The 25,367-nt window shown below is 48.4% G+C and overlaps 1 protein-coding gene across 8 annotated transcripts in view; it reads left to right on the top strand.

Annotated features, from left to right (window-relative positions):
• ATE1 (arginyltransferase 1) overlaps nt 1–25,367 on the top strand; it is a 781,290-nt gene that overhangs the window by 66,022 nt on the left and 689,901 nt on the right. For all 8 annotated transcript variants that reach the window (XM_069611961.1, XM_069611962.1, XM_069611960.1 and 5 more), the window contains exon 4: nt 3,752–3,855. In XM_069611961.1, the coding sequence (XP_069468062.1) occupies nt 3,752–3,855 (104 nt within the window). The remainder of the gene's footprint in view (nt 1–3,751; nt 3,856–25,367) is intronic.

Below are 25,367 nucleotides of genomic sequence, written 5' to 3'. Positions count from 1 at the left end.
GGGGCAGGGAGGCTTTTCCAGAGGGAAACCCCTGCAGAGGATAAGGATCTACCCCCCAATTCTCTGTCTATGAAAGCGGCCCACCCGCAGAGAGTTAGAGGTGGACGAACGGAGGGCTCTAGAGAGAGAGAGTATTTAGGAAAAGAGCGTTGTAGATGGTGCGGGCCCCGGACCCTGAAAGCCTTGTGGATGATGCAGAGGGTCTTGAACTTGATCCTTGCAGCCACGGGGAGCCAGTGAAGGAATTTGAGCTCCGTAGAGGTGTGGTCCCAGCGCTTGAGGCCAAGGATAAGTCTTGCGGTTCTGTTCTGAATGAGTTGTAGCGGACGGAGAGTAGAAGTAGGAAGATTGAGAAAGAGGCTGTTGTATAGTCCAGCATAGAGAGAAGCAGGGCTCTCGAGGTGATGAGCCACTGGGGAAAAGTGAGAAAAGGTAGAATACCTCTGAAGAGGTGCAGTTGGTAGTTGGACTTTTTGGAGATGTCAGAGATATGAGAAGAGAAGGAGCGAGTGGAGTCAAAGATGACTCCAAGATTTTTTGCCTCATTGGTAGGTGAGGGCTCAGGGCCAAGGGAGGCAGGCCTGTCACAACGTGGGAAAGCAGGAGCAGGGGTCCCAATGAGGACGATCTCTTACTGGCATTCCGGTATAGATCGTTAGCAGCACACCAAGTCTGAATTGCGGATAGACATTCAGGGATGAGCGAGGAGGAGGCCAAGGGTAGCCTGAAGGAGGGCTGCGTGTGATCCGCATAACACTGAAAGTTAGAGGTAAAAGTAAACCTCCTGTGGGCCGAAGGGGCCATGGAGGTATTTAAGAACCAGGGGCAAAGGTTAGATCCTTGGGGGACACCAAGAGTGGAGATCTTGGTAGAGGAGAGAAAGGGCCCGAGTTCCACCTGGGAGGAGCGAACGGAGAGAAAGGAACCAGCCACACCAGGGCCAGATCTGTGATGCCCAGAGTATCAGATGGGTGATCAGAATGTTGTGGTTCACTGTATCGAAAGCAGAAGAGAGGTCGAGAAGAATGAGGCCAGAGGGAGAGTGCAGTCAAAATTTGAGAGAGGGCTTTACGAGTGTTCTGAAGAGCAGTTTCCGTGCCTCTGGATGCTCTAAAGCCAGACTGATGATGGAGAAAACCAACAGATTCAGTATGGAGGGTAAATTGCCAGCCAGCTTCTCCAGGTGTTTTCTCAGGAAAGGGCTGATGGAGATCGGACGATAGTTTGCCAGAATGGATGGGTCTGCAGAGGGATTTTTGAGCTGAGGGTGCACAAGAGAGTGCTTGAGAGGGGAGAACTCCATTGGCGAATGAGGTGAATGAGGTTGTAGAGTTTGGCCAAGGAGTCAATATTTTCCTTGATGGTTTTGGCAGGGCAGAGGTTCACCTGTTTGGAGGAGGCTTTCATAGACCGGACTTGTCTAGAGACATCATGTGTGACGGGGGAGAGGGAGGAGAGTAGAGGGGGAGGTGTGGGGGGCGGCCGAGGGGGGGGGGGCAAGAGATGTTGCTGCAGGGTAGGGAGCAGAAGAGAGAGAAGTGTGTGGCCAGGGCCGAGCAAAGGGCCTGGGTAGGTGTTAGTGGAGGATGCGGCTGCAGTAGGGTTGGCCAGTTCCTTGCAGACTTGGAAGAGTTCGGCCGTGTTAGACGCTGCAGAGATGCAGGCTTGGATGTAGACTCTTTTCTTGGAGCGGATGCAGAGTCTATATTGCCTTTGCAGAAGGCGGCAGGCCAGTTTGTCAGGGGGTGCACCTGAAGATCCCCATTTCCGTTCTGCTGCTCTGCACTCATGTTGAAGGGCAGCCAGATCAGAGTCGTACCAAGAGTTGCACTTTGGCAGGGTTCAGTCGGACCCTCGTGACAGGGGCAAAAATGTCAAGAGTGTAGGATGAGGCAAAGGCAGCCGCTGATACTTTTTCATAGGTTGGATGACCTTGAAGGCGGGAGATGGTGTAGGGTGTGCCAGTGCTAAAGGAGAAGAGGGTGTCCAGTGGGAAGAGAAGAGAATGATCAGTCCATGAGAGTGAGGTAGTGATAGGAATAGAGAGTGGGATGTCTGTGGAGATGAGAGCATCTTAAGTGTGGCCAGCAGTGTGCGCTGGACCAGAGGGTGGAATGGAGAGGGAGAAAGGGAATCACATAGGTTGCGGAAAGGTCCTAAAGAGTTGGGAGAGTCAAGATGGATGCTAAGATCCCCCAGAAGGAGGAGTTGGAAAGAGGAGGAGAGGATAGAAGAGAAGAGACCCAGTCAGCACATTCTGAGAGGAAGACTCTGGACTGGCCCGGTGGCTGATTGAAGATTTTCAGAATTGCCGCCTTCGCAAGATGTAGTGCTCTGTATATTCTGTGTCTGCAGAGAGGTGTCCGAGGTCCAGTACATGGCATCTAGTGCAACACCGGCCTAAGTGGAATTCAGTAACTACGGCCGGGAGCATCGCCAGAAAATGATGCGGTCAGAATCCACAAGTCACCCTTTGCATCAAGTGGAGTTCATTTACCCTGCGCGTATTGGACTTCCTCGCCAGTCTTTGACTCCCCTTCCTGTGTTCACTTCTTGGGCCACTTGGTAGATCCTCCGGGTGAGAGCCCTTCATACGCCACCACCGCCGACGGCAAGGAGAGGCAGCACCCTACTCCTCGCCTCCCAAGAAGACTTGCAGCCTTGGCATTCTCTGTTGAGAACATTGCTTATGACCAGGGAGCCACCTGCCCCACTCGTCCTTGCCATAAGACCACCAATAGACGGTTTGCCCAGAGAGGGAGGCCTCGTGGAGTGGAAGGACCGTGGGACATCATCACTGGCCTACAATCTTTGCAATTCCTGAAAGCAAAAGCGATCAATGTGGTTCATCTGCATTCTGTCCCTTTTCACCTGGAAATATGGGCTCTAAAGACATCCCCTCCCGGTGAGTGGTGACACGTCCCGCCTCCACTTGGACTCTTCTGCGGTTGCTTTTGTTAGGATCCTTTGCACACAGAGCGAACGCACTATGGGAGTGTTTACAGTGTGGAAAATGCAATCCGTCGCTGTTCGCGCCCCTCAAGCAGAAGTGGCTCCCGGTTCTTCTCGGTTACCTTCACGCATAAGGTGGGGCAGCCGGCCTCTTCTAAGCCTCTCCCAATCCTAAACGCCAGAGTGTTAGACCTCCACTCGCCATGAGCTGCTGCGCCCTTCTCTGGTCATCCGCGGGCTTCTGCGCCCTCACAAACGGGGCCCACGCTAGTAGGCTAGCCCTGGGCTGGCTGCTGAGTCTCTCGCCTGGAGGGGCCTCGCAATGGGGGCATGGGGTGGGGCGTGTCAAATAACTGATTAACCTGGTTCTTCAACCTTGCAGAACCCGCCATCATGCGCGCAATCCGTGCTGTCCAGTCGGTGCTCGGGTGCCAACTGTACAGGGGAGCGTGTGAAGGCGTCCAGGGGGCTCGCAAGTGTGCTATTATAATGACATGGAGATATTTATCACAACAACGCTGCATCTAAACTGTCCTCGCAGGTTAAGAGGGCCTGCATTGTAAGCACTTAAAAGGTGTGGAATGTTCTCTTCGAAGATGAACGAATTTCACAACGAAGGAGTGTGGGCCAAAAAACGAATAATTTCACAGAAGTAATATGACCGCACACTTACTATGCCTTACCCAGTCCCAATGCTGTCACTGCATGGTACATCTAAAATCGTGAAGTTAATGTGTAAATAATTGTGTGCATTTTGCCCTTAATCCGGTTTATAAAAGCCTTCATTTATTTTCTGCAGATGTTCGAGTTTACACTTTCAACCCACGAAGTCCCACAAGAAAGTCCTGAAGCGGATGTTGAAGTTTCTGGGAAAGGGCGAGGCGGCGAAAGACCCCAAGGACGGTGAGCTTCTAAGGGGCGGGGGGTGCTGGGGGCCCAGAGCTGCAAGAATAAGCCTGTCGCAGCTGGAGGCTCCTCCAGGAATGAGTCGGGAACGCCCCAAGTCTGGTAGGGTTCGGGCACTGCCCAGTCGCGTCTGACCATGGCAGGATTATTTCTGCCAGTAATGAAATATCGCGGACGCATTTTCTTTCCAGTATCAAACATTTGTCATATGTTTGAATGTTCTGCCATCTAGTGGGAAATGGGAGTATTACAGAAAGTGTGTGGACCTAAAATCGGGATATTTGTTTTTGCTTAATTTTCAGCTCTTCCAGGAGAATTGTTTTACCTTTTTATCTGGATCGTGTTAAGGGCATTTCCTTTTCTAGGAATGAAGTCCGGAGAGTCGTGTTTAGTTTTTTGTGAATGTATTTAACTTTGAGTTTAAACTATGAGGTGTGTTTGTTTATTTGATAATGCGCTCCAAGCCCTTGGGCAGCTGGGTGCAACAATACAAGTAGACTCGAAACTTAGTTACAGTGCCTGGCACAGGCTATTACAAAAAACAGGTAACTTACAACAAATGATAGGTGGTGGAATTCCCAGAGCAGGGGAGGCCAGTAGGACCCTAGGGTGCACGTGTCTCCCCTGCAATGGGCCCACACCGAGTGAACCCCACTGGTATTTCCAGACCGCACTCTGTCACTCTCCAAACAGCGTGCGGCTCTCGTGTGCATTGTACTCTAAACCACAGCAGCGTCTGTACAAATACGGCCATGTTCACTACCTATGTGCATAGGCTATGCATCGCCCCCAAGGCTCGCCGTGGCCCGGGCCCGAACTACATCCAACTCTCAGCCGAAATACCTTCCTTCTAAAGCCCTTCACTCTGCTACCTGCAACTCGGAGTGCCCGACGCTTCTGTAGGGGGTAGAGCTCTCTCCTCTGCAGGTGCCTCCCAGGGGAATGGCCTCCCGGCCCCTCTCAGACTTGAGCCGGACCACCTCAAGTTCCAGAAGCGGCTCAGGACCTTCCTTTTCGCATCCTGCCTTCTCTCTCTCACTTCCCTATACTAACTTACCTGTCTGCTGCAATGACTGGTTGCCTGCCTGGTACCCTCAGAGTCTCACTGAGTACCCGCTCCTCCTAGACCAGTCTTCATTGCACTGCCCCCTGGCTTTCCATGCACTTAAGGGCTGTAAGCTGTAACCCCTACAGCCCCACTGCCTCCTAGCACTTCCCTAATGCCGTGCTGCACTTACTCAGCGTCAAGCTGCCCGTTCACACTTCCCCTTCTCGTTGTCGCACTTGCATGATCTGAATAACACAAGGCCTAGTGAGATCGTTTGTCTTGTCTTCCCACTCTCCTCCCACCTTTGTCGTGTTGCCTAGAAACACTTGTGTACAGGCGCAATATAAATGACTTATTATATTAGGGCATGGAACATGGCCACCCGCGCTTCCACTCACCACGTCATTTTCTTTAACTTTGCTTCACTATGTGTGTGCGTGTGTTTGCTTGCGCGTGCACAATTCCACTGGTGCCGGACACATCCCTTCTCAGTTGCATTTCATTTTTTATTAAAGCAAACCCCGCACTGGCGGCTTTAGTTCCCTTTGCATCCTGGCGGTTTATTATTCCTCATGAATAATGGCTCTTTTTTTGGAACACTAAGCCCCCTTCAGCAAGGGAGCCTCTTCTAGTAGAAAAAGCACGTTCCTTGAGGGGTGGGCGTCCCATTCCCTGGACCTTCTCCCCTTTCAGACCAGCAGCAGAACCCGAGTTACAGAGACCTCTTTGGGGGTTAGCCCTGCCTGCTCATCACTAGCTAGGCAGCCATTTTGCCCTTCACTCAGACTGTTCAAGTGTTCAGCCGCCCAGTCCTGATGGAGGCTCTAATCCTCCTGCTGCAGTCGCTCTCGCCCTTTCCCCATCCCGCTTATCAGCAGCTCTGTGGAAACGGAAGTCTCCCTCCCTGACTTCCTCTCTGTCAGAGATGCTCTGGCAGTGTGTTTTTGTTTTGAATGCCAAGGCTTTTTGCCTTATTAATATTCAGTGTAGCTGGTTGAAGTTTGAAGTCGCGTTTAGGAACACATCTTGCGAAGGGATTCTCTTTATTACCCTGCCAACTTTCATACACTCCGTCTCACAGTGCATCTGCAGCCCACCTTCAGGCAGTACATACTTGCTGTAGCTTGGAGAGTTGCCCCCCCCCCCCCATGTATTGCCATATGTGCTGTCCTGTTAAAAGAACCGAGAAGCTATTTATTGACACCAGCTATATATCCTGATGTGACTACACAAAACTGTAGTAAAGTTGTGTGAAGATTTTGCTGCAGCTTATAAGTAGGTAAAATGGGCTTGACCCTGCCTGTTGGGGCTGGCGGGGGGGGGGGGGGGTGGCGGCTCAGTGATGTGAAAGTGTACCAAGATGGACTGTATTCATCACAAGTGCTCCCTAGGACTTGTGTAGGTTTAAGCAACCTGCACTTTCTCTAGTAGTACATTGAAAAGGAGGACTGGCTTCTTATTGGCTTAGCAGGATACTGGTCCTGATGCTAAGCATTCATAATCGTAGGTATAGGGACCAATAGTAAAGATATGATTTGGCTTTTAAAACAGTGGACTACCTTTCTCATGAGGCCAGGGAGTTGAGGTTGCTAACCAATAGTACCCCCCACCCCCCAAGCCCCCTGTGGGTGGTACTCAGCGGGTGGATGACCTGGGGAGGGATCACCCCCCTGGGGCCAGGGACGACTATCAAAAGAGAACGCAGTGTCCCCACCAATCGTCTGCCATAGACCCCCTTCCTCCAACCTTAACAACAACCCCTTCCCCAATAGGGTCAGGAATTATAGTCCCCCTCCCCACCGCCCTCCGTCCCCTATCATTTCCCTAGAAAATACTGGGACTATGAAGAGCACAAACGACCCAAGGGAGGTTAAGGGTTGAAATACTGAGATGAGTAAAAATAGGGATGCGTTGAAAGATATACTATTGAGATCCACTGAGACGACGTGGAGGTGGACCAGAGCAATGAAATAAATAAATAAATAGAAGACAAGCTGGCAGAGAGTGGCTCCCAGTGTTCCTGAAGCACGTGAAGGGAAGACGGCACTGCCCAGAGAAAGATTGAGACTACCGTGTTTCTGGGCAGACCAGAACCTGCTGCAAGGCTCCCCAGAGGTAGGGGGAGCACTTGGGCTGGCTGGCTGGTGGGAAACTAAGAAGGTGCAGTCAGCATCTTCATAGTCGCAGTACCTGGCAGGCACGTGAACCAGGTCTGTTCTGCAACAAGAGAAACTGAAGGGTCTGGGACCCACCAAACTAAAACGCAAGTCATCTTCCTTACTTGGGAGGAAACGGCCCCAAGTAGCCCAAAGGCAATGCATGGTCTGGGACCTGCCACCATGTGAGAGCAACACAAGTCATCTTCCTTATGGTGGTACCTGGGAGAAGAGGGCTCCAAGTACCCAAACATAAAGTAGAGGGGCCTGGTACCCACTCCCAAGAGAAGGGAAACTACAGAGCAATTTCCTAAGGACCATAATTGGCAGGGAAGTGAATTAAGTTGGTCCAAGCAGGAGGAGAGAAAAAAGGAGATCTAGGACATACGAAAGACTTTACAATTGGGAAGGCAGTCATTCCCCAGGCATTGAGAACTATGGTAAGAGTCCTGGCGTTGTGAGCTGTATTAAGAAATCCGGCGAATGTCGGGGCAAGGGAGACATCCCCTCCTAGCCTTAAGAGGAGTGCAAAGAAAGTCCAAGAAACCAGGGGAAGGGAGACATTTCCCCTGGCACTGAGAACCTCGTGTTACACCCTCATGAGAGCCTGAGAAAGGCCAGGGGAAGGGAGACATTTCCCCTGGGACTGAGAATCTTGTGTTGCACCCTAAAGGCCAGGGGAAGGGAGACATTTCCCCTGGGACTGAGAATCTTGTGTTGCACCCTTTTGAGAGCCTGAGAAAGGCCAGGGGAAGGGAGACATACCCTCTGGTTTTGAGAACTTTGCGTTGTACCTTGGAGATCCCACGAAAGACCAGGGGAGGAGCCACATTCCACTTGGCACTGGAAACTTTGTTTTGTAAAGCATTAGTTAGAACAGTGAACTGTGCATTCTGGGACATTGAGTACCTCCAGAGAGAAAGGTGTCTGCCTGCTATAGGGAGTCATTCACGCAGGCTAAGGAGAACCAACCCCCTCCAAGACGTCTGACAAAGGGAATCCTTCTTCTGGACCCCCCTTCCCCCATGTCTGTTAGTTTACAAATGAATTCGATGTAAGGGACAGAGTAAGGTTTGTACACACAGGACATTGAACCTTTATGATTTTGGACTTCCAGAAACGACTCGTAGCACTTACTTTGAGGCAGGGAACCCCCTCTTAGAGATGGGAATAGGTAGGATTTTCCTTTTCTTATTAAAGCTTAAATAGAGCTGATTGTTTCAACATGCCACCTATGTGTCCGTGTCATCACTTGGCATCCTGACCGGAACCTTTTGTTTAGTATATCTGACATTTTCTAGCTGTTGGCCGTCACCACGCTGGTCCGGGCAAGCTTAAGGGTCAGTGGCTGCTGGTCCTGTGTTATGGCTGTGCAGATATGACAAGGTAGTGTCTCTTCAAGAAAGAAGGGCTGGTGTGAGCTGCTGCTGTGCCAAAGAGAAGAACTTCTGGAGCTGAGAGATGCTGCAGTTCTCTGGTTTGGTGACAGTGCAGCTCTGGTGCAGGTATATTCCCAGCCCTTCGGCTGGTAATCCTTGGTAACAAAGAGCATTTTAATTGAAAAACTGAACACCTCAGTCATTGTGGTGCTCTAGTACAGTCATTTTTGATCATTCTGCACGCATCCAATAGACAAGGCTCCCTTAGTGCCACCCCTAGAGGCCATCTTCAGTTCTTTTACTGCATGTTGCGTTGTAGTCATCTCTCTTACTTATTTTTCAAAATGTTCAATGAATTTTTTCTTTTCTTCATTCGGACACGTTTTCGGAATCCTTAACTACAGCGACATCTGGGGTTTGCTTCTGTCCGGTGACCGGCACCACGTAAAGCGGATTCTCATCTTTGGCTGTGAGGCCTGCATCCAACATGGCAGAAGCCACAAGAAACATCCTTTTGAAGGCCTAGGCCTGTTGTTGCCTGAAAAATGTCTATGTGCAGGACCTCCACGAGAACTGCTACTGCTTGCACCCGACACACGACGTACAAGGGTGTTTCATCTGCCAATCATTTTCAAATAAGATTCTGAGACTGCCACCACAGGTTAGTGACACTGCTCGATGACAAGTTAGTGGAGCCTCAGCCTCAATACGCAATCATGCCGTGTTCAGGCAGAGAAGACCAGCCCAGCTCACCCCCTCCGGGAAGAGGTCAAGGTCGCATGAAGAGGCGCCTAGGAGTAAGAAGTCTTAGAGGACACAGCCCATGGAAGACTCTGCAACCTTGGTGTCTTTGTCTAAGAAACTGTTATTGTCGACGTCTGGGACTGCTCAGGGCAGCTCGGTCCTTCAATGACTACACTAATCGTTGTCCAAATCATCTACGTCAACTATGACCCCTTTGATGGCACCATCTACGGGTGGCAACAAACTGTGCACCATGACCCCCTCTAACCACAACCCTGTCGGCGAGTGGCTGTAAAATGCCGGCCTTCATATTTTCGATGTCCGTCCACGTCTCCTTCAGTTATGGCAGCAACACCTTAGTTGGCTCAACCATCTGCCCCGGCAGCCTTACCCAGGCCTTTACGTCCTTTTCCATTGTCTCCAGTGGTCACTCCGGCTACAATACTTTAATCAGCTATCCTACCGCAAGACATCCTTCAGCCTGATTCAGAACTGGAAAGCACTGTGGGAGTCTTTTCTGACGAAGAGGTAGAGATGGAGGTGCAGCTCTCCAGCCCCAAATTGGCTATGCCCCCATCGACGGCAGTTGCTCCTGCTCCACCGGCTATTCCCACAGTCCTGGTTCCGAGAGACGTCCGCTTAGACATTCTCACCGCGTTACATTCCCTGGTGACTGAGCTTCAGCTCAGGTTTTCTGATCCCATCCATGCCGCAGCCACCCACACCACAACCAGGCCCCAGTACTCCACCTCGGCCCCCCAGACCTCCACCCAGATGTCCCAGTGCAAACCTTTATGCACATGGAATTCGATGGTGACGTTTCAGATAATGCCTCCGTACACACCACGGGCACTGATGGAGGACCTCATCCTGGGGGATATGGAATCAGATGTGCCTCCCCGAGATTCCATTCCAGATGAGATTGGATCCTTCCACGCCCTAATGTCCAGGGCAACGAAAATGTGCGGCTTCTTCCCAGAGGAGCAAAAGGAGGAAAGCCTGCTCTACCAGCAGCGAGAGCAGCCCAGCAAGTCTATTGTGCCTATACCCTTACTGCAAGATATATGGGATGACGGTCTGTTGACCATGACCAACCAGTCCTCTGCACCGCCAAAGAAAGCAAGGTTTGTTAAGAAGTATAGGTTACTGGACTCTGCACCAAAATGTCTCAGGACACAACCTACCTATGACTGGTATCTGTGTCAGCCCGTGAACGTTCCTCCAACCCTACTGCTGCTTCCTGTGTTCGTGCAGACAAGGGAAGGCAAGTATTTTAATGCCTTTGGAAAGCGGGCCATCACAACAGCTGCCGCTACTATCAAGGCAGCTAACACAATGGCCATTCTGTTCCGATACGACCAGGAACTCCCTGAAGATGAGGATGAGGCTTTGCCCTTCTTCGGGAAGGGGAAGGCTTCAGATCATGCAAGCTCCATCTCGGCAGTGTGAGAAACCTGAAGGTGCCTCACCTGCTACTCCCAGAGGGATCTGCCATCCAGGTGGCCAGGACACTTCCATCGCTTTTGGAACCAGTTCCTGGGGGTGGACAAGTGCGGGGGCTCAATTGGATGAGGGGTCTTTGGGGAGTGGAAGTGGGACACCAGATGGCGAAACGTGCTATCCCCTTCCCGATAACACCTTTACCCCATCCTACTAGGTAGGATACTTAGGAACTCAACCGCCCCTTTTCCTACACAAACACTTTTCAAAGACAACTTACTGTGAGAGTAAATGGACTAACAGCCGAGTGTATACCTGATGTGTCCTAATACAATGGTCCGGCAGTTGCTGACCATTAAACACACACCTAACTTCCATTACACTTCCCAACACGGATAAAAGGGGGAACACAAAAGCACACTGTTGAGCAAGGCAAAGCACACAAGGAAGCAGTAGTTCTAAGATGGCAGTTTAATCGAAGGCGAAAAACAGCAAGACCAAAGAGGATTGCAAGGAGGGCAGTGCCCTTGACCTTTTCACCGAAAGACTGTAACTTTCATGTGCCTTAGAGAAATGGAAATGTGAGACCTGGAATAAAAGCTGAAGAATCCTGCATTGTGTGTCAGAGGTATCTGAGGCTCTCCTACGTCGATAGTCAAGGCGGGGAGAATAGTTTGCCGATGTGGTACTGTCCTTGGTTCCTACAACAAAGCGGCACAAGTGAAGTCTGCAGAGCTGGTGGGTTGGGGAGACTAATGCCAGAGCGGACTCTTTGGAAACCAAGGTTGCAAGCGTAAACATTGTTTAAAGAAGATTGAAGAGAACAGTGTATGAAGCATATGCGGCAAGTGACACAAATATAAATAGCAGATGAGTGAATGAACTTTGAAGCTAAAATACGATACCAAGTGGTCTGGCACCAAGTGGGTGCTCATTCGAAGGTCTCTGTTAGCTATCCAACTGAAAGGTGACGAATGTTAAAAGGAGAGGAATTGTGAAATCAAAGTGGTCCTGCAACGGGTCAAGCCAAACCCTGTGCACATTCGAAAGTCTTCGATAATTGATGTAAAATTGAAATGGGTCAGCGCCCGGCTGAGGGGGATCCAAAGTGACGAACATAGTGCTAACAGGATCTGACCCCGGCTGAGGGGATCTGGGATGAATGATGTATCACCTAAAGTAAATGCTTGTGAAATCCTAAATAGGAAAATAACTTGTTTATTTGGTCGCATCAGACCCTCTGAATGAAGAGACTTTGAGAAGCAGACACTTGAGCACAGAAGGTCCTGATGCTAATGATTAAACTGTATCCCTGTGCTAAAGAACCCAGAGACTGTGCTACGCTCCAGTGAACCGCCTTGTCCCTTGCTGAAAACATGGGGAAGGGAGGCACACAGCCTAAAAATCCTGACATATTTTGTGAACACTTTTTTCTTTTTCGTAACACTTTTTCCCACACTCTTTGTATATCTTACTGTTGATGGCATGCCTTCCTTACAGTGGACATCGCAGACACTGGTTTCCGACGGCTTAGGAGTGGCGTGGTTCTGCTTGGCCAGGGCTGGCTCAAAGCAGCAACTTTCAGCCACAATTCCAGGCAAAGGTGGTGGACATGCCTTTTAATGGAGTGGACCTCTTTGGAAAAAAAGTTGATGAGACCTTGCAGACCATCACAGTCGACACAAACTACTTGTTCGCTCAGCACACAACAGCAGATGTGCCAGTCCTTTTGATCAGTGATTTACTGTTTCACCAGGACAGTTAGTTTATCGGCCATCCTAACACTCACCATTGTACAGGTCCCATCCTACTCTGTGTCAGACACGTACAAGAACAAGTCCCGAGCTTGTAGTCAACCAGCGCTGCCGTGGTTCCTCACACACCAGGAGCCAGCAGCACACGCAAACCTGACCCGTCTCGTATCCAGCTGCCCCACTTTCATACCCCAGTGGGAGGAAGGCTGCCTCAATTAGTCAATACGCAGAAATCCGACACCATAGATGCATGAGTGTTCTCCCTCATTCATGAGGTTAACTCACTGGAGTTCGTCAAGCTACCACCCACCATTCCTCCGTTGCAAGAAGTTGGAGGAGGAGGTTCAAAAGTTTCCATCAAGAGACCCAGCAAAACAGCGAAGACAAGGCATGTACTCCAAGTACTTTCTAGTAGAAAACAAGTCGGGAGGTTGGAGGCCCAGCCTAGATCTTCTGGTCCTCGACAAGTTCCTTAAGGCCCAGATGCAGATCAATGGACAGTTAACCATAAACAGGTATTTTCCCAACTGCAGGAATGGGATTTTCTGGCATGCTTGGATCTAGAGTATGTCTACTTTCACATCCCTATTCATCACAAACCCAGCCGCTATCTGTGCTACACAGTGGCAGGTTGCCATTACCAGTTCAAACACTGCCTTTTGAACTCTGATTTGCCCAAGGGTCTTCACCAAACGCCTGGCCCCATTGGTGGCTCACCTTCATCGCTCAGTCACACAGTCTATCCATACCTCAATGACTGGCTGGTGCGGCGGCCTCCTTCTCCATGGCAAACCAGTATACCACGCAGAATATCTAATCTCTCCAGTCACTATGATTTTCTTGTCAACTTTCACAAATCCTGTCTGGCCCCATCTCACTGGGCTCTCTATTTGGGGGCCCAACTGGACACACAATCTTTCATTAACTTTAAGACTGAGTTCGATTCTGCCTTGTCAAGGTTATACTGCTCTTCCGGCTGGCGATGACCTCAGTCCTACCTACTAGGGATGATGTCGATGTGCATTCTTCTTCTTCTCCATAACCGAAGGCTTCGCATGCAACTTATCCAGGAATTAATTGATGCACACTGACATCAAGTATCGGGTTCCTGGGAGGACAAGATATTGCTGATTCAGAATTTCTCGGAGGCGCTTCGCTGTTGGCCCTTCCAACCACACATAGTGCAAGGTGCTGTTTCACCTACCCCCCCCTTCCCCCAAACCAAGTCTGTCACCACAGACCCGTCCCCAGAAGGCTGGGGGGATGCATACAGGGGATATGCATGCCACAGATCTATGGACAGACATGGAGAAGCTTCTCCATATCAATCTCCTGGAGCTGCGCACGGTCTTCTGGACCCTCTGTCTTCTGGGCCATCAAGTCCTTCCTCCCTCAAATCAGCGGTCGTGTGGTCGGGATCGTCACAGACGGCATCACCGCAATGTTTTATATATGGAAGCAGGGCCGATGCAGGGGCCTCTTTGTCTGTGAAGATGCAGACGCTGTGGTTATGGGCACTGTAGTGGCAAATGTTTCTCATTCCTTTCCACGTACCGGGTATTTAGAAACTCAATGGCAGATTCCCTCAGCAGGGAACTCCGCACCTGTCATGAATGGGAACTCCAGGAGTCTCAACTCTGCTGGATTTTCCGTCATTGAGGTGCTTCGGAAATCTACCTTTTCGCCACCAACGACATGAGATGCGTGACCTTTGGCAGCAGATTCAGCACACGCTTCCTCCACGCTGTTCTGTTAGTGTGGAAACTGTTGCTGTGCAGTCGAAGGACACCTTGCCATAGCTGCGGTCATTGGCCCAGTTGGGCCTAGTGCACTTTTCCATCAAGGTGAACGCAAATTTTCTAGATACACCCACTCCTCTACTGCACCTTCGCTATGGTCCGGCCGTTTTGAAGGAGTTCATCAACAGCCTTTTCCATTCTTTTCCACCAACCAGGCAGCCTGCAACAATCTCCGAGCTCAATGATGTTCTTTCGCTACTCCTGAAACCTCCTTTTGAACCTATGCATCGGGTTCAGCTCAAGCTCCGATCCTTGAAGGCTACTTTCCTGGTCGCCATCACTATGCTCGGCATGTGGCCGAGATACGCACCCTACCTCTGTTTCCCCAAGTCCAAGGTAGTGTTGCGACCTAACCCATCCTTTATGCCGAAGGGTACCTATTGCGTTCCACCTCAATGAGCCAATTGTGCTACCCATCTTCTTTGGCTCTCCTGTTTCACCTGCAGCATGATCTTTGCATTCTCTGGGCATGCATTGAAATGTTATGTCTCCCACACTAAGCCGTTCAGGATTACCTCTCAGCTCTTTGTGACGTTTAGTCCCGCCAGTGCGTGTAACACACTCTCCAAGTCATCAATTGACAGGTGGATTTCCTCCTGCATTTCCTTCTGGCATCAGCAGGCTGGCAGGCCTCTCCCTGGTAAACCCAGGTCTCATTCTACAAGGGCCGTTGCCTCTGCGATGCCATTCCCCCCTGGGGTTCCCCTGTTGGACATCTGCAGGGCTGCAACCTGGAGATTTGTGCACACCTTTACAATGTTTTACTGCATCAACCGTATTCCCCGGCAGAGTCCAGAGTCGGCCAGGCAGTACTACGTAACCTGTTTGCATAAGGTCAGTGCCCATATGGTGAGTTTTTATAAGGAGCTTGCCTCCTCCATATGGGTATGTGATCCTGCTTTGTGATGTATTCATACTGCATGTGAATCTATGAAAGATCCAATTCTGGAGAAGGAATAAGTTACTTAGATGTAACTCCTGTTCTCCAGCATTGGTATCTTTCATAGATTCACATGCGACCCTCCCGCCTACCCCTCTGGCACTTCTGGGCTCATAATGCCACTTCACATTGTGCGGTTCCAAAATCTGAGGATGATCTCCAGGGCTGGAGCTAAGGGAGCCTTGTCTATTGACTGTACTAGAGCACAAAAGTGACCTGAAGTTTTCAGTTTTAAAATTAAATTGCTCTGTTACCGAGGATTATCTGTCTGACAAGGAATATTCACATGTGAATCTATGAAAGATGCCAATACTGGAGAACCAGAATTACAGGTAAATATCTTATTCCTTAAGGTTGGAGACTCTTTCCTCGGGTCCCGATATTATTCTTTGGGTACTTCTTGTTTTTAACTTGACTTAGTCTCTGTTGGAGGTGCTTTCGGTTTCTGGTGGTGCAGTCTTTGTGCAGAGCTCACGCGGGTCTGAACAGCAGGGCTTTCTGAGAGTAGGCAGTCCTTGAGGTCTTTCAACTTGCCGTGGTCCTCGGGTCAAAGGAAGGAATTTTGCCTCTGGTCGTTAGAAATGTAGTTTTCACATGCAGCAGGCAATGCTGTGCCATCAGAACAGTTTTTGGAAGAGGGCAGGAAACGGCAGAGCCTACTCACAAGCCCCCTTTGAGTAGACTAGGGTTAACGTCCCCTGCATGTGCTGTGGGGGTTTTGGGAGTATTGGATTGAGTGGTCACTAGAGCTGCATGCGTGCCATAATGCTGGACTCGGAGGAGGTACATGGGGAATTCCTGGTGCCCCCACCATGCGCAAGGACTAAGGCTGAGGACTGTCACTGGCACCATACCTTTTTGTTGTACCATCTCATGTGTTTTAATAGTGGACATTTCCTTCGGTGACCCCTTTCATTACATTAGAACCCCCAGAGCAACCATCCACAAAATCCACTGGCCTTGTACAGTACACAATCAACCAACCAACATTGGATTCTTGAAACTCTTACTTGCCAAATCATCTGTCGCACAAGGACTCTCCCACTTTCCACACCTCATCTGCAGACCACCTCACAGGTGTAGAATCTTCCTACATGAGATTATGGACTTGCTTTCTGCTGTTTCAGTCTCTTGCACGACCAACATCTACCTTGGAGACCAACTTCCCTGGAACCCAAACTGCCAAAGACAGCACATTCCTGACCCTGGCAGAATCACCCAACATAACGCAAGGTATTCTAGCCCTTATAAACATTGGTGGTAATACCCTAGACCTCCTTTTATCACACCCTCCCCTAAATTAGAGCCCATTGTGTGCAATTGGACAGACCATAGAGCTGTCCCATTCTACTTATCGTTCTCCCTGACAGCACACAAGGCTCTGGGGAAATGGCCAATGCTATTTTGTATTTTATTAAATGTATAGAGTGGTTTTCGCCAAAGGCGCTGTACAATAAAAGAATCAAAGAAACAGTTCAATCATAAATGAAACGGATGACTACAAATTCACAACAGCCGAGAAAGAAAAAGCATTTTGTTTTTACTCTTAAGAAACTAGACACGTAAGAAGATAAAGTTTAAGATTAGTTTGGAAAATGGACGATGATGAATAATGACAAAGTGAACGGGGGAGGGCATTCCATTTTTTGGGAGCTAAAAAAGAAAAAGCACGAAAACGAGTTGAGGCACAAGATGGTTTAGGAACAGTCAAAAGAAATAGGTTCTGAGATCGCAAGGAGTGCGAGGGAACATCGAACGAAAGTAAAGGGGAGAAATAGAGGAGTGCCAGGCCTTGAGTACACTTAAAAATCGAGAGAAAACTATACCAAAGACGGGATTGGAAATGTAGTAATGAGATTGAGAGGAACGGGGAGGTAGAGAAAAAAGATGAACAGAAGAGTTATAAATATAACGAAGAGGGGAACGTTGACCAGCAGGAAGACATAATGATAACGATGAGCAGTAATCAATGCGAGAGAAAACCAGAGAAAAAAAGTTTAGTGGCGTGGAAAGAAAAATAGGCGCACGCACGATGAATGTTAAATTGAGCATAGTGACCGGAACGCGCAATAGTGGCAATATGGAGGGAAAAAGAAAGTAAAGAATCAAAGATGGCGCCCAGATTACGCACTGAAAGAGAAAAGGAAAGAGTAGATGGAGGAAAGGAAAGATGAGGGGAGAAATTGTAGAGGGGTGGAAAATAACAGAACCTCCGTTTTAGAGGGTTTTAAATATAGGAAGTGAGAAGACATCCAATTCTGGACAGCTACAAGACAGTTTGAGACAGTGGAGTGTAGGACAGAGTCAAAAGAAGAAAAAGAAAGGAAGATCTGTGTATCATCACCATAAAGGTTAAAGGAGCTGTTAAAAGAAGAGATAAGCTCAGAAAGAGGAGCAGTGTACAGAGAGAAAAGAGGGGGACACAACAAACCCTTGGACACCATAAAGAAGAGGAAATGAAGAAGAATGTCCAGCGAGGGTAACAGAGTAAGTCTGTTGCGAAAGATAAGAACAAAGCCAAGTAAGAACTGACCCAGAAATACCCAGGGTGGAAAGAGCGGATATGAGGAGGGAATGATCCACAGTATCAAAAGCTGCAGATAAGTCAAAGAATAAGAAAAGAAGAGAGCTTAGACTGACGAGCTGTCCGTAGGGAATTTGAAACATGAAGTGCAGCGTCAGAGTGAGACTGAGCAAAGCCAGTCTACAAGGGGTAGAAGAAGAGAGTGAAGACTCAGATGATGTATGTGGCTGACCATCAAAGTCCCATGATGAGATTCTCTAAATCTGGATATTGAATGATCACAAAGAGGTTTTGGCTCCACAGAATTTTAATGAGTGTCCAGTGTTGAAGTCCCTGTTTGGGTGGTACGCCGCTTCTTCAAAAATCTTTGTTTCTCCATGCTCCCCACCTCTGTTAACATACCACCACTTTAGAAACCTTTTAGACCAGTGGTCTTCAAACACGTTATGCCAAGGCCCCCCTGAGCAACAAGTAAGTAAGTGTGTGATGTGGTCTGTGTGTCAACTCTGTGCTGGTGTTATATCTTTTTCATATAGATGGCTGCGGGATGCATGGTGCCATAATATTGAAGGGATATTTTGTGGGGGAGACATTCCGAGACAGTAGGACAATCTCTTCCAATCCAAACATAGAAACCGTGCAAGTAAGCACAAAATTCTCCAGGAGGGCTTTTATTTTCTTAAAATACATTCCTATTGCTATATCCATTGGAAGGCAATGTGATGTTATAGAGCAAACCGTACTAATGGGAAGGGTGGGCCTGACTCTCTGCAGAAAGCGAGTCAATTTGTGGCTTCATATTTGATACCGCCACTCTGAGGTTGTCCACCACTAGTTGGAATTGGCATTTTTTGACATTCTCCATGGAGGCTGAACTGTTTAGGTTGAAAATCGAAAATGAGATAGGGGGCCATCCAAGATGAATACTAAATATTCTAATGAGCAAATTATTTTTTCTGTGTAATTATTTTGCAAAATAAGAGACCTGCCACCCAAACAGGCACTTAAATGCTGGATCCTCATTAAAATTCTAAAGCTCTACCAACTGAGCTATCCGAGCTATGGCATCACGATACACCTGAAAAGTGTTATTAACTCGACAGCTTGCATCTTCAGTTAATAAAGGGAATGAAAAATGTGTGCACTAAACTAAGTTTTGGCTGTGGAGCAAAAACCTCTTTGTGGTCATTACATATTCAGATTTAGAAATTTGCAGCATAGGACTTTAATGGTCAGCCACATACAGCTTTTATTTTTTTTGCTAGATTCATGCATGCACACTTGCACCCCAGTACAGAAAAATGCGTGCTGCTCCATGCACACACTGGCCAATGCAGACCCAAACAGAAACAAAAAACAAACTAAAACAAAAATCCAGTGTGGGTCTGTAGAGGGAGAGGAGCACAGGGTGCCCAGCAAAGGTGTGCCTTAGGTCCTGTTGCTCACCTGACACCTCCACCTCAAAGTCATCCGACACCATGTAGCTTGCCTCGTCACTGGCGCTAAAAAATGTGACCAGCACTCCAACAATGCTTGCATTTCACTGGCTCCCGTGCTGGCTACGATCTGGTTCAAAACTGTTGGCCTCCCATACAAGGCAACCACTGCCAGTATGCCCACCGTCCGGATGCCTGAACTAAAAACATCAGACGGCACACAGTCATCGCACAGCAAGACCACAGCCAGACGGGAAACTAGACTGGTATTATGAATCTGATGATGTCCTCACCCCTTCCTGGGGGTAAACCCTCTCATGTCCCTGGGGGGCGGTTATATGAGGGAGGTGACCCTGAGAGGGGCGATACTTCCTTGGACACCAGACCAAGTATCTGCTATGAGAATCCCTGGCAGAAATGGACACCAGGCCAGAGTCAAGTGTGCAAAACAAATCACATCAAGTCCTGGCAGGGGAGTGCACCTGGCAAAGTCAAGTTAGGGGTACACAAGGTAGCCTACCAAGTTTGGACTTAGGTCCAACTTGTTTTTTTATACACATTTTTTGTTGAACCAAGAGCCCTAAAGGAAGAATTGTCCTTATGAATTTGAAGTGTCTTGAAGAGAAACCTGAGGAAAGGAGTTGTTCACTGGAACTGTAACCTGTATCCATTGTGTTAGAGTTATATATTTCTTTTGAACTTGAATGTTTGGGCACTTACAAGGCCAACAAAAATTTCCCTTCACATATTAGAGTTTTTATACAGTGTTAGGGCAAGGACAGGATTTCGGAAACAGGACACTTTGCTTTGGACATCTTGACAGTGGACAGATTTTTCGTTTTTAGTTGAGATGAGGAAAAATAGATAGTAAAGCCTTTTCCAATGCACTTTTATTTTGAATAAAGGTTTATAGCCAAAAATATGAGCTTTCTGTGTCCGCGTCTCATTCCTGGCTCCTCACACTGGCTTGCAGTACTTATCATGCTCTGCTGTAGTCCTCTGGAACCATTTCCTAGTGGCAATCTGGACTGCTCTAAGTTTCCTTCAATTCTAGGAAAGAAATGAAGACCCAGCTCCTCCAGCAACACTTTGGTGTAACCTAGATTCTGGCCATCTCCTGTATTGTACTGTGGTAATTATTACTAATGTGTACTGGATGAATTGTGAAACTCACTAGCAGTGTTTTGCTGTATGACCTATACAGTGCTCTGTTGCTCCTGAGCTAGCCTTGCTCTACGGAAATATCTATTATTCATTGGTGGTGGTCTAACTAGTAGCTAACCTCTTAGATGCTTATAGGATGTGGTTAACTCTCTGGTGGATGAGAGATAAGCGAATATACCTACACTGCTAGTCACAGGAGCGAGGTGGTCGGCTCGGCAGCATCCAAAATTCATATCTCATTCCCAAGATGGTAGTGTAGCATATCATTGTGTCGGGTTGCGTACTTCTGCAGAATTCCATTGGATGTAGGTGCAGTGACATTCAGAGTACCTTTGATCTACGCCTGCTGCGGTTGTAATCAAAACCTTCACGTGTCTGCTGTCAGACATAGGAGACAGACAGTAGGACATATTTCATTAACAAGTCAAAGAAATTCAGAAATCCTAATCTAGTCTCTATGATGGATTCCCTATGCTACATAGCAACAAACCCCCTTTCCAGCACAAGAACGTTGTGACCAATTGAAAGATGCTGAGTGGGGAAATAGTGCCTGGGCCCTGAGACTGGGAAGTGACAAAAGCAGAAGTACACATTCTAGATTCATTACAGCTTCTGGCATTCCAGTGGAACTACTGGGGTTTTGTTCACTACTATCTTACCCTTGCTCAGGCCTAGCGTCTAGTTGCACAAAGAGCCTGGAGATCAAGGAAGGAAGGACTCGCCAGAACAGACGAGAAGCAGAGGACCATAGACTGTGAACCAAGGAGACCAAAAAGCAGCAGCTTGGTGCTACTTCTAATCCCTAGGACCGACTGTGAATTGCAAATGCCATGGAGGGAACCTGGATTGAGAATACCAATTGCAAGCATGGAGAATCCTGATGTCTTTAAAGATTTATTTGCAGTTTTCTTCATTTGTCCCAACCATGTCATTAGCCATATTAATTGTAACTGGAGGGAGAAAACACCCTATATTAGGACTAGGCGATGTTAAATACTATATAACCAAAGGGGTGTCCTAATACACTCCTTTATTGTGCACAGGGTGTACATTTCTTTGCAGAATTGACCGTGAATGACCATTGATTTTTCAACTCTGCAACAAAAAGTATACTCACTTCAGCTTTTATCGAAATAAATGTAAGGGGGTTTATTATTTGCCTGCCTTTAGCATTCTCTTTATTCAATAATTTTTCCTTATTATTTTTTTCTTTTTTACTACTGAGACATAATTTTGCCCTCAGTTTTTCTTTACATATAGTGACAAAAAACGAGCATCTTGAAGGGGAACGTAAGAGTCTCTTGTTCTTCTGTACAATCATAAAACCAATTGGGGCAAGGCAAAACTCATCAACTGTCCAACACACATAAGACAAAGAATTAAACAAATAGGCATTCACTTGTTTTTAATATGTGCAAAAACCTGAATAGAGCAATAAAGCATCACGTATAGATATCGGTGGCCCTTAGTGTGTGATGTGGTCTGTGTGTCAATACTTGGAGTTTGTGTGGACACGTATTCCTAGTTTGTTCAGTCTAGGAAGGAAAATATTTTGGGTCAGAGTGACCTGGTCTTAGCATGTCACAATTAATGTGTGGGTTACCTGACCAAATCTTGGTCAACGTCACTTGTTATTGGTACATAATGGAGACAGAGTGAGGTGACTGTCTTTGTCTTGGATGTTTCGGCAATCCGTGATTGAGTGCGCCTTCTTCTGGACCTGTGAACTGTTGGACCCCTGGAGTGGGAACACCAAATAGTGCTAAGATGACAAAGAAACGGTATACATAAAAGTTATACAAAAAAGGTTATATTTGGAAGGACCCAAATGAGGACTAACTTGTAGAAACTACGATCCCTTGTCCACTGGTTGACCGGAGGTGTGCTATACTCGTTGTGTTGCTCGAGGAAGGAGACACCTATCGGAGTTGGTGATAGCTGCAACATCAAGTACGGGGCATGTGTACGGTCCTGCATAAGTAAAATGGGGAACCCACACACGTGTATTAATAATGGGTGTACCATTGGTCTTGAAGGGACGGCAGGTTGTTGATTCCTGGATGGGCAAGCTCTGCTACTGGAGGGACTAGTGTAGCATGTAAATCTGAAACCAGAAACGTGCAAGACCATGTTTGGAAAAAAGAACATAGTGACCTGTTATGCTCACCTGGTCTCTGCGGAGGAGTTGGGGCACGGTGACAGCCCTCCCAGTTTTCTCCCCCTGCGGACGGCACGGCTCTTGCGTGGATATGAGAAAACGTGAGTGCATGGATTGGTACTGCTGTACCTCCCAAACCCTTCGACCCAATGTGTGGTTTCTGTGGGCACGTAACGGTCCATAAGGCTCACCTGGTAAATATGGAGGATTAGCTCTCTGCCCTGCTACTTCTGGCAGGGGCGCTTGTGGATGGGATCTAGTTGCTTCACTGATCCCCGATAGGTATAGTCCAGTCCAGCTGCGACTATCCTCCTGGTTGGTGGTAAATTTCTCTTGTCTTTTCCCCTTTCTATTTTCTGTCTTGGTATTGTTGCTCTCAATGTTGTTAATTTGTGACGTTTTCTCTTCTGCTTTCTTCCAGATAAGTGGAATTGCGGCCCAACAGCAGTTGTGGAGACGCAGAATGCGGCCGAGATGAAGATGGATGAAACTGCAATGTCCGACAACTGGTAAGTGATGGTTTAAGGGAAGGCGCGAGATTTGATGGTAACACGACCTTAAACTTAATGTCTGTTAAGTGTCTAACCTTGCCTTTCATTTTATTTTCAGGTGCTGCAGTTGCGGGTGGAGCGTGTCGTTTTGCGGTACCAGGATGCAGATTCCAGCATCCCTGAAGAATGGAAGATGAGCCGCAGTGCCAGATAATGATGCCTGCGCTCCAGGAGATGTTTGAAGGTGAGCCGCTATGCCCAAATGACGATGCCTGCACTCCGGAAGATGAAGGTGAGCCGCGGTGCCAAGAAGATGTGCAGAGATGACCATGAAGAAGCATACAGGTGAGAGCAGGATCCCCCAGGTGGTAAGTATGGAAGCAGATAACTGGACTTCTAAAGGTAAGTGAAATCCCAGACGGCGGTGAGTGTTACGCTGCGTGTTAATGCAGAATAAAGCAAAGCGTCTGCCTCGGGGATCAGAGCAGCTTATATAGCTGTGCTGGTGGGCACGCCCACTAGGCTTGGCTTGCCTGCCACACCCTGCCACTCCCAGTGAGTCAGCAGGTGTCAGGCAACCCAACAGCAAGTAGTCCCACCCAAGTGTGCACGTGGGGCTACTTTAAAGAGGAAAGTCCCAATGTTAAATACACAGTGCACCCAAAATGAAGTGCTATGTCCATAATAAAGGTATTTTTGACCCAAATGAATGTCTTGTTTGTTGTTCCTTATAAGCCTGGCGCCAAAGGTGCCAGGACTGTGTCCATCCGGGCCCCCTGTGTGTGTGACCCTGTAAGGTCTGTGTCCTTAGCCCGATGATCATGACATTACTGCATGGAACCGTAGTTTGAGTAAATACTATTGAGGCCGAATTACCTGCAATGGTGCCATAGATGGAGGCACCAATAGTTTCCACAGTGCTACGTCTGTGGAATCCGGAGGATGGAGACCTCTGCTGTTAGGGGGATGTACTTTCCCATGTGTGAGATGTTCGGTTCTGTGGAGAGAATAATGCGACCTGGTAAAAATACGGCCTGGTAAGCATACTGGCGCATATGGTGTCACATACCTCAATAGGAGATCTATAGAAAATTAGGGGACCAGAATTGTAGGGCTGGGTTACCTGCTTTGACGTGCTGGAGAGGTGCAGCAGATAGGGTAAAATCTGCTGCGTCTGTGGCACGGAAAAGGCAGCGGTCTGCGCTGGTGCAGTAGCCGGTACTCGCTGTGAGGGAACCATTGTGACAACAGTAAGACGGACACAAGTGATCAGTTCCAGGGTGTTATTGAACTTTTGTAAGGGTGAGGAAAACGCCTAATCTAAACCTAAATTTAAGATGGGAGCAGGCCTCTACCATCAAAATAAAGAAAACTCTGTCCTCGTGGTGTCGTGTCAAAGAAAGATGGCCTATGCTAAAAAAACCTATCACCACTGCCTACTTCTAAACAACAAATAGGTGGGATGTAGTTCATGAAAAAGAAAGAAGTGTTCACAAAATGATAAGTCAAGATTTCTAATGGATTGTGTCCTCCAACGCATTCCAAATCTTTGACATGTAATGTCCACAGCTGTGCACTTCGGAAACCTTTCGGCAGAGGGCGTCCTGCTTCAATGGCGTTGGGTCCATGTCCCTCGAGGGCCTCCGTTGAGGACAACATCACAGGATGTTATAAATAGGACGCACGGTGCCCGTAGCCTCAGTTCTGTTTTTTCTGCGAACGTGTTAACGTTGTGAGACTCGGCGCACCTCGTGTGCTTTCTTCATTGAAAATGTCTTTCTTTTCGAGCCCTCCGACTCCGCGGTCCGGTTTCAAGATCTGACGGGACTGCAAGTCTAAAATGTCGCTCACCGACCCCCCCCCCCCCCACCGCATCGGTTTGTGGGGCCTCGGCAAGTCGCACGACACAGACGACTGCTGGAAATGCCAGTCGCTGACTGCAAAGGCCTTGCGTGAGTGGAAGGGGAAGCTCCAGGTAGTTAGGGGCTCAAAGCCTGTTAAGTCCCAGTCTTCCAAGTCCAAGGGGGTTTCCACCGATGACTCGAGGGGTGACTCTCCTCATCGGAAAGAATCCCGGGGCTCTTGGTCCCGGAGTGGTTCCCGCCACTCGTCTTCCTCGTCCCAGCACTCGCGGAAGTGCCGTCACCAGTCGCCTTACCCGTCGTCCTCAGAGGATGGTGCATCGAGGAAGGTTACGTGCCCTACGAAGTCCCCTGGAGGAATGGGCAGTGTTCAAGAAATATATGATGGCCATTTTTCAATCGCAGGACACGGGTCCGGTAGCGCCTTCTGATGAAGCCGGCCTGGATCGGTCTCGTTCCGTGGCTCGCATGCCTTCGGGTTCGCGACGCTACAATCAAGAGCTGTCGAGGTCCCATACGGACAAGGAATCGAAAGGTCGCAAGAGACATGCCTCTAGGTCTCGGTCCTTGTCCCCAGCGAGACCGCAGCAACCTATTGGGGGCTCGGGGCTGGC

The sequence above is a fragment of the Ambystoma mexicanum genome, chromosome 8, assembly GCF_040938575.1.
Source record: "Ambystoma mexicanum isolate Mex_15411 chromosome 8, UKY_AmexF1_1, whole genome shotgun sequence".
Taxonomy (NCBI): domain Eukaryota; kingdom Metazoa; phylum Chordata; class Amphibia; order Caudata; family Ambystomatidae; genus Ambystoma; species Ambystoma mexicanum.
This window is presented reverse-complemented; position numbering and strand designations above follow the sequence as displayed.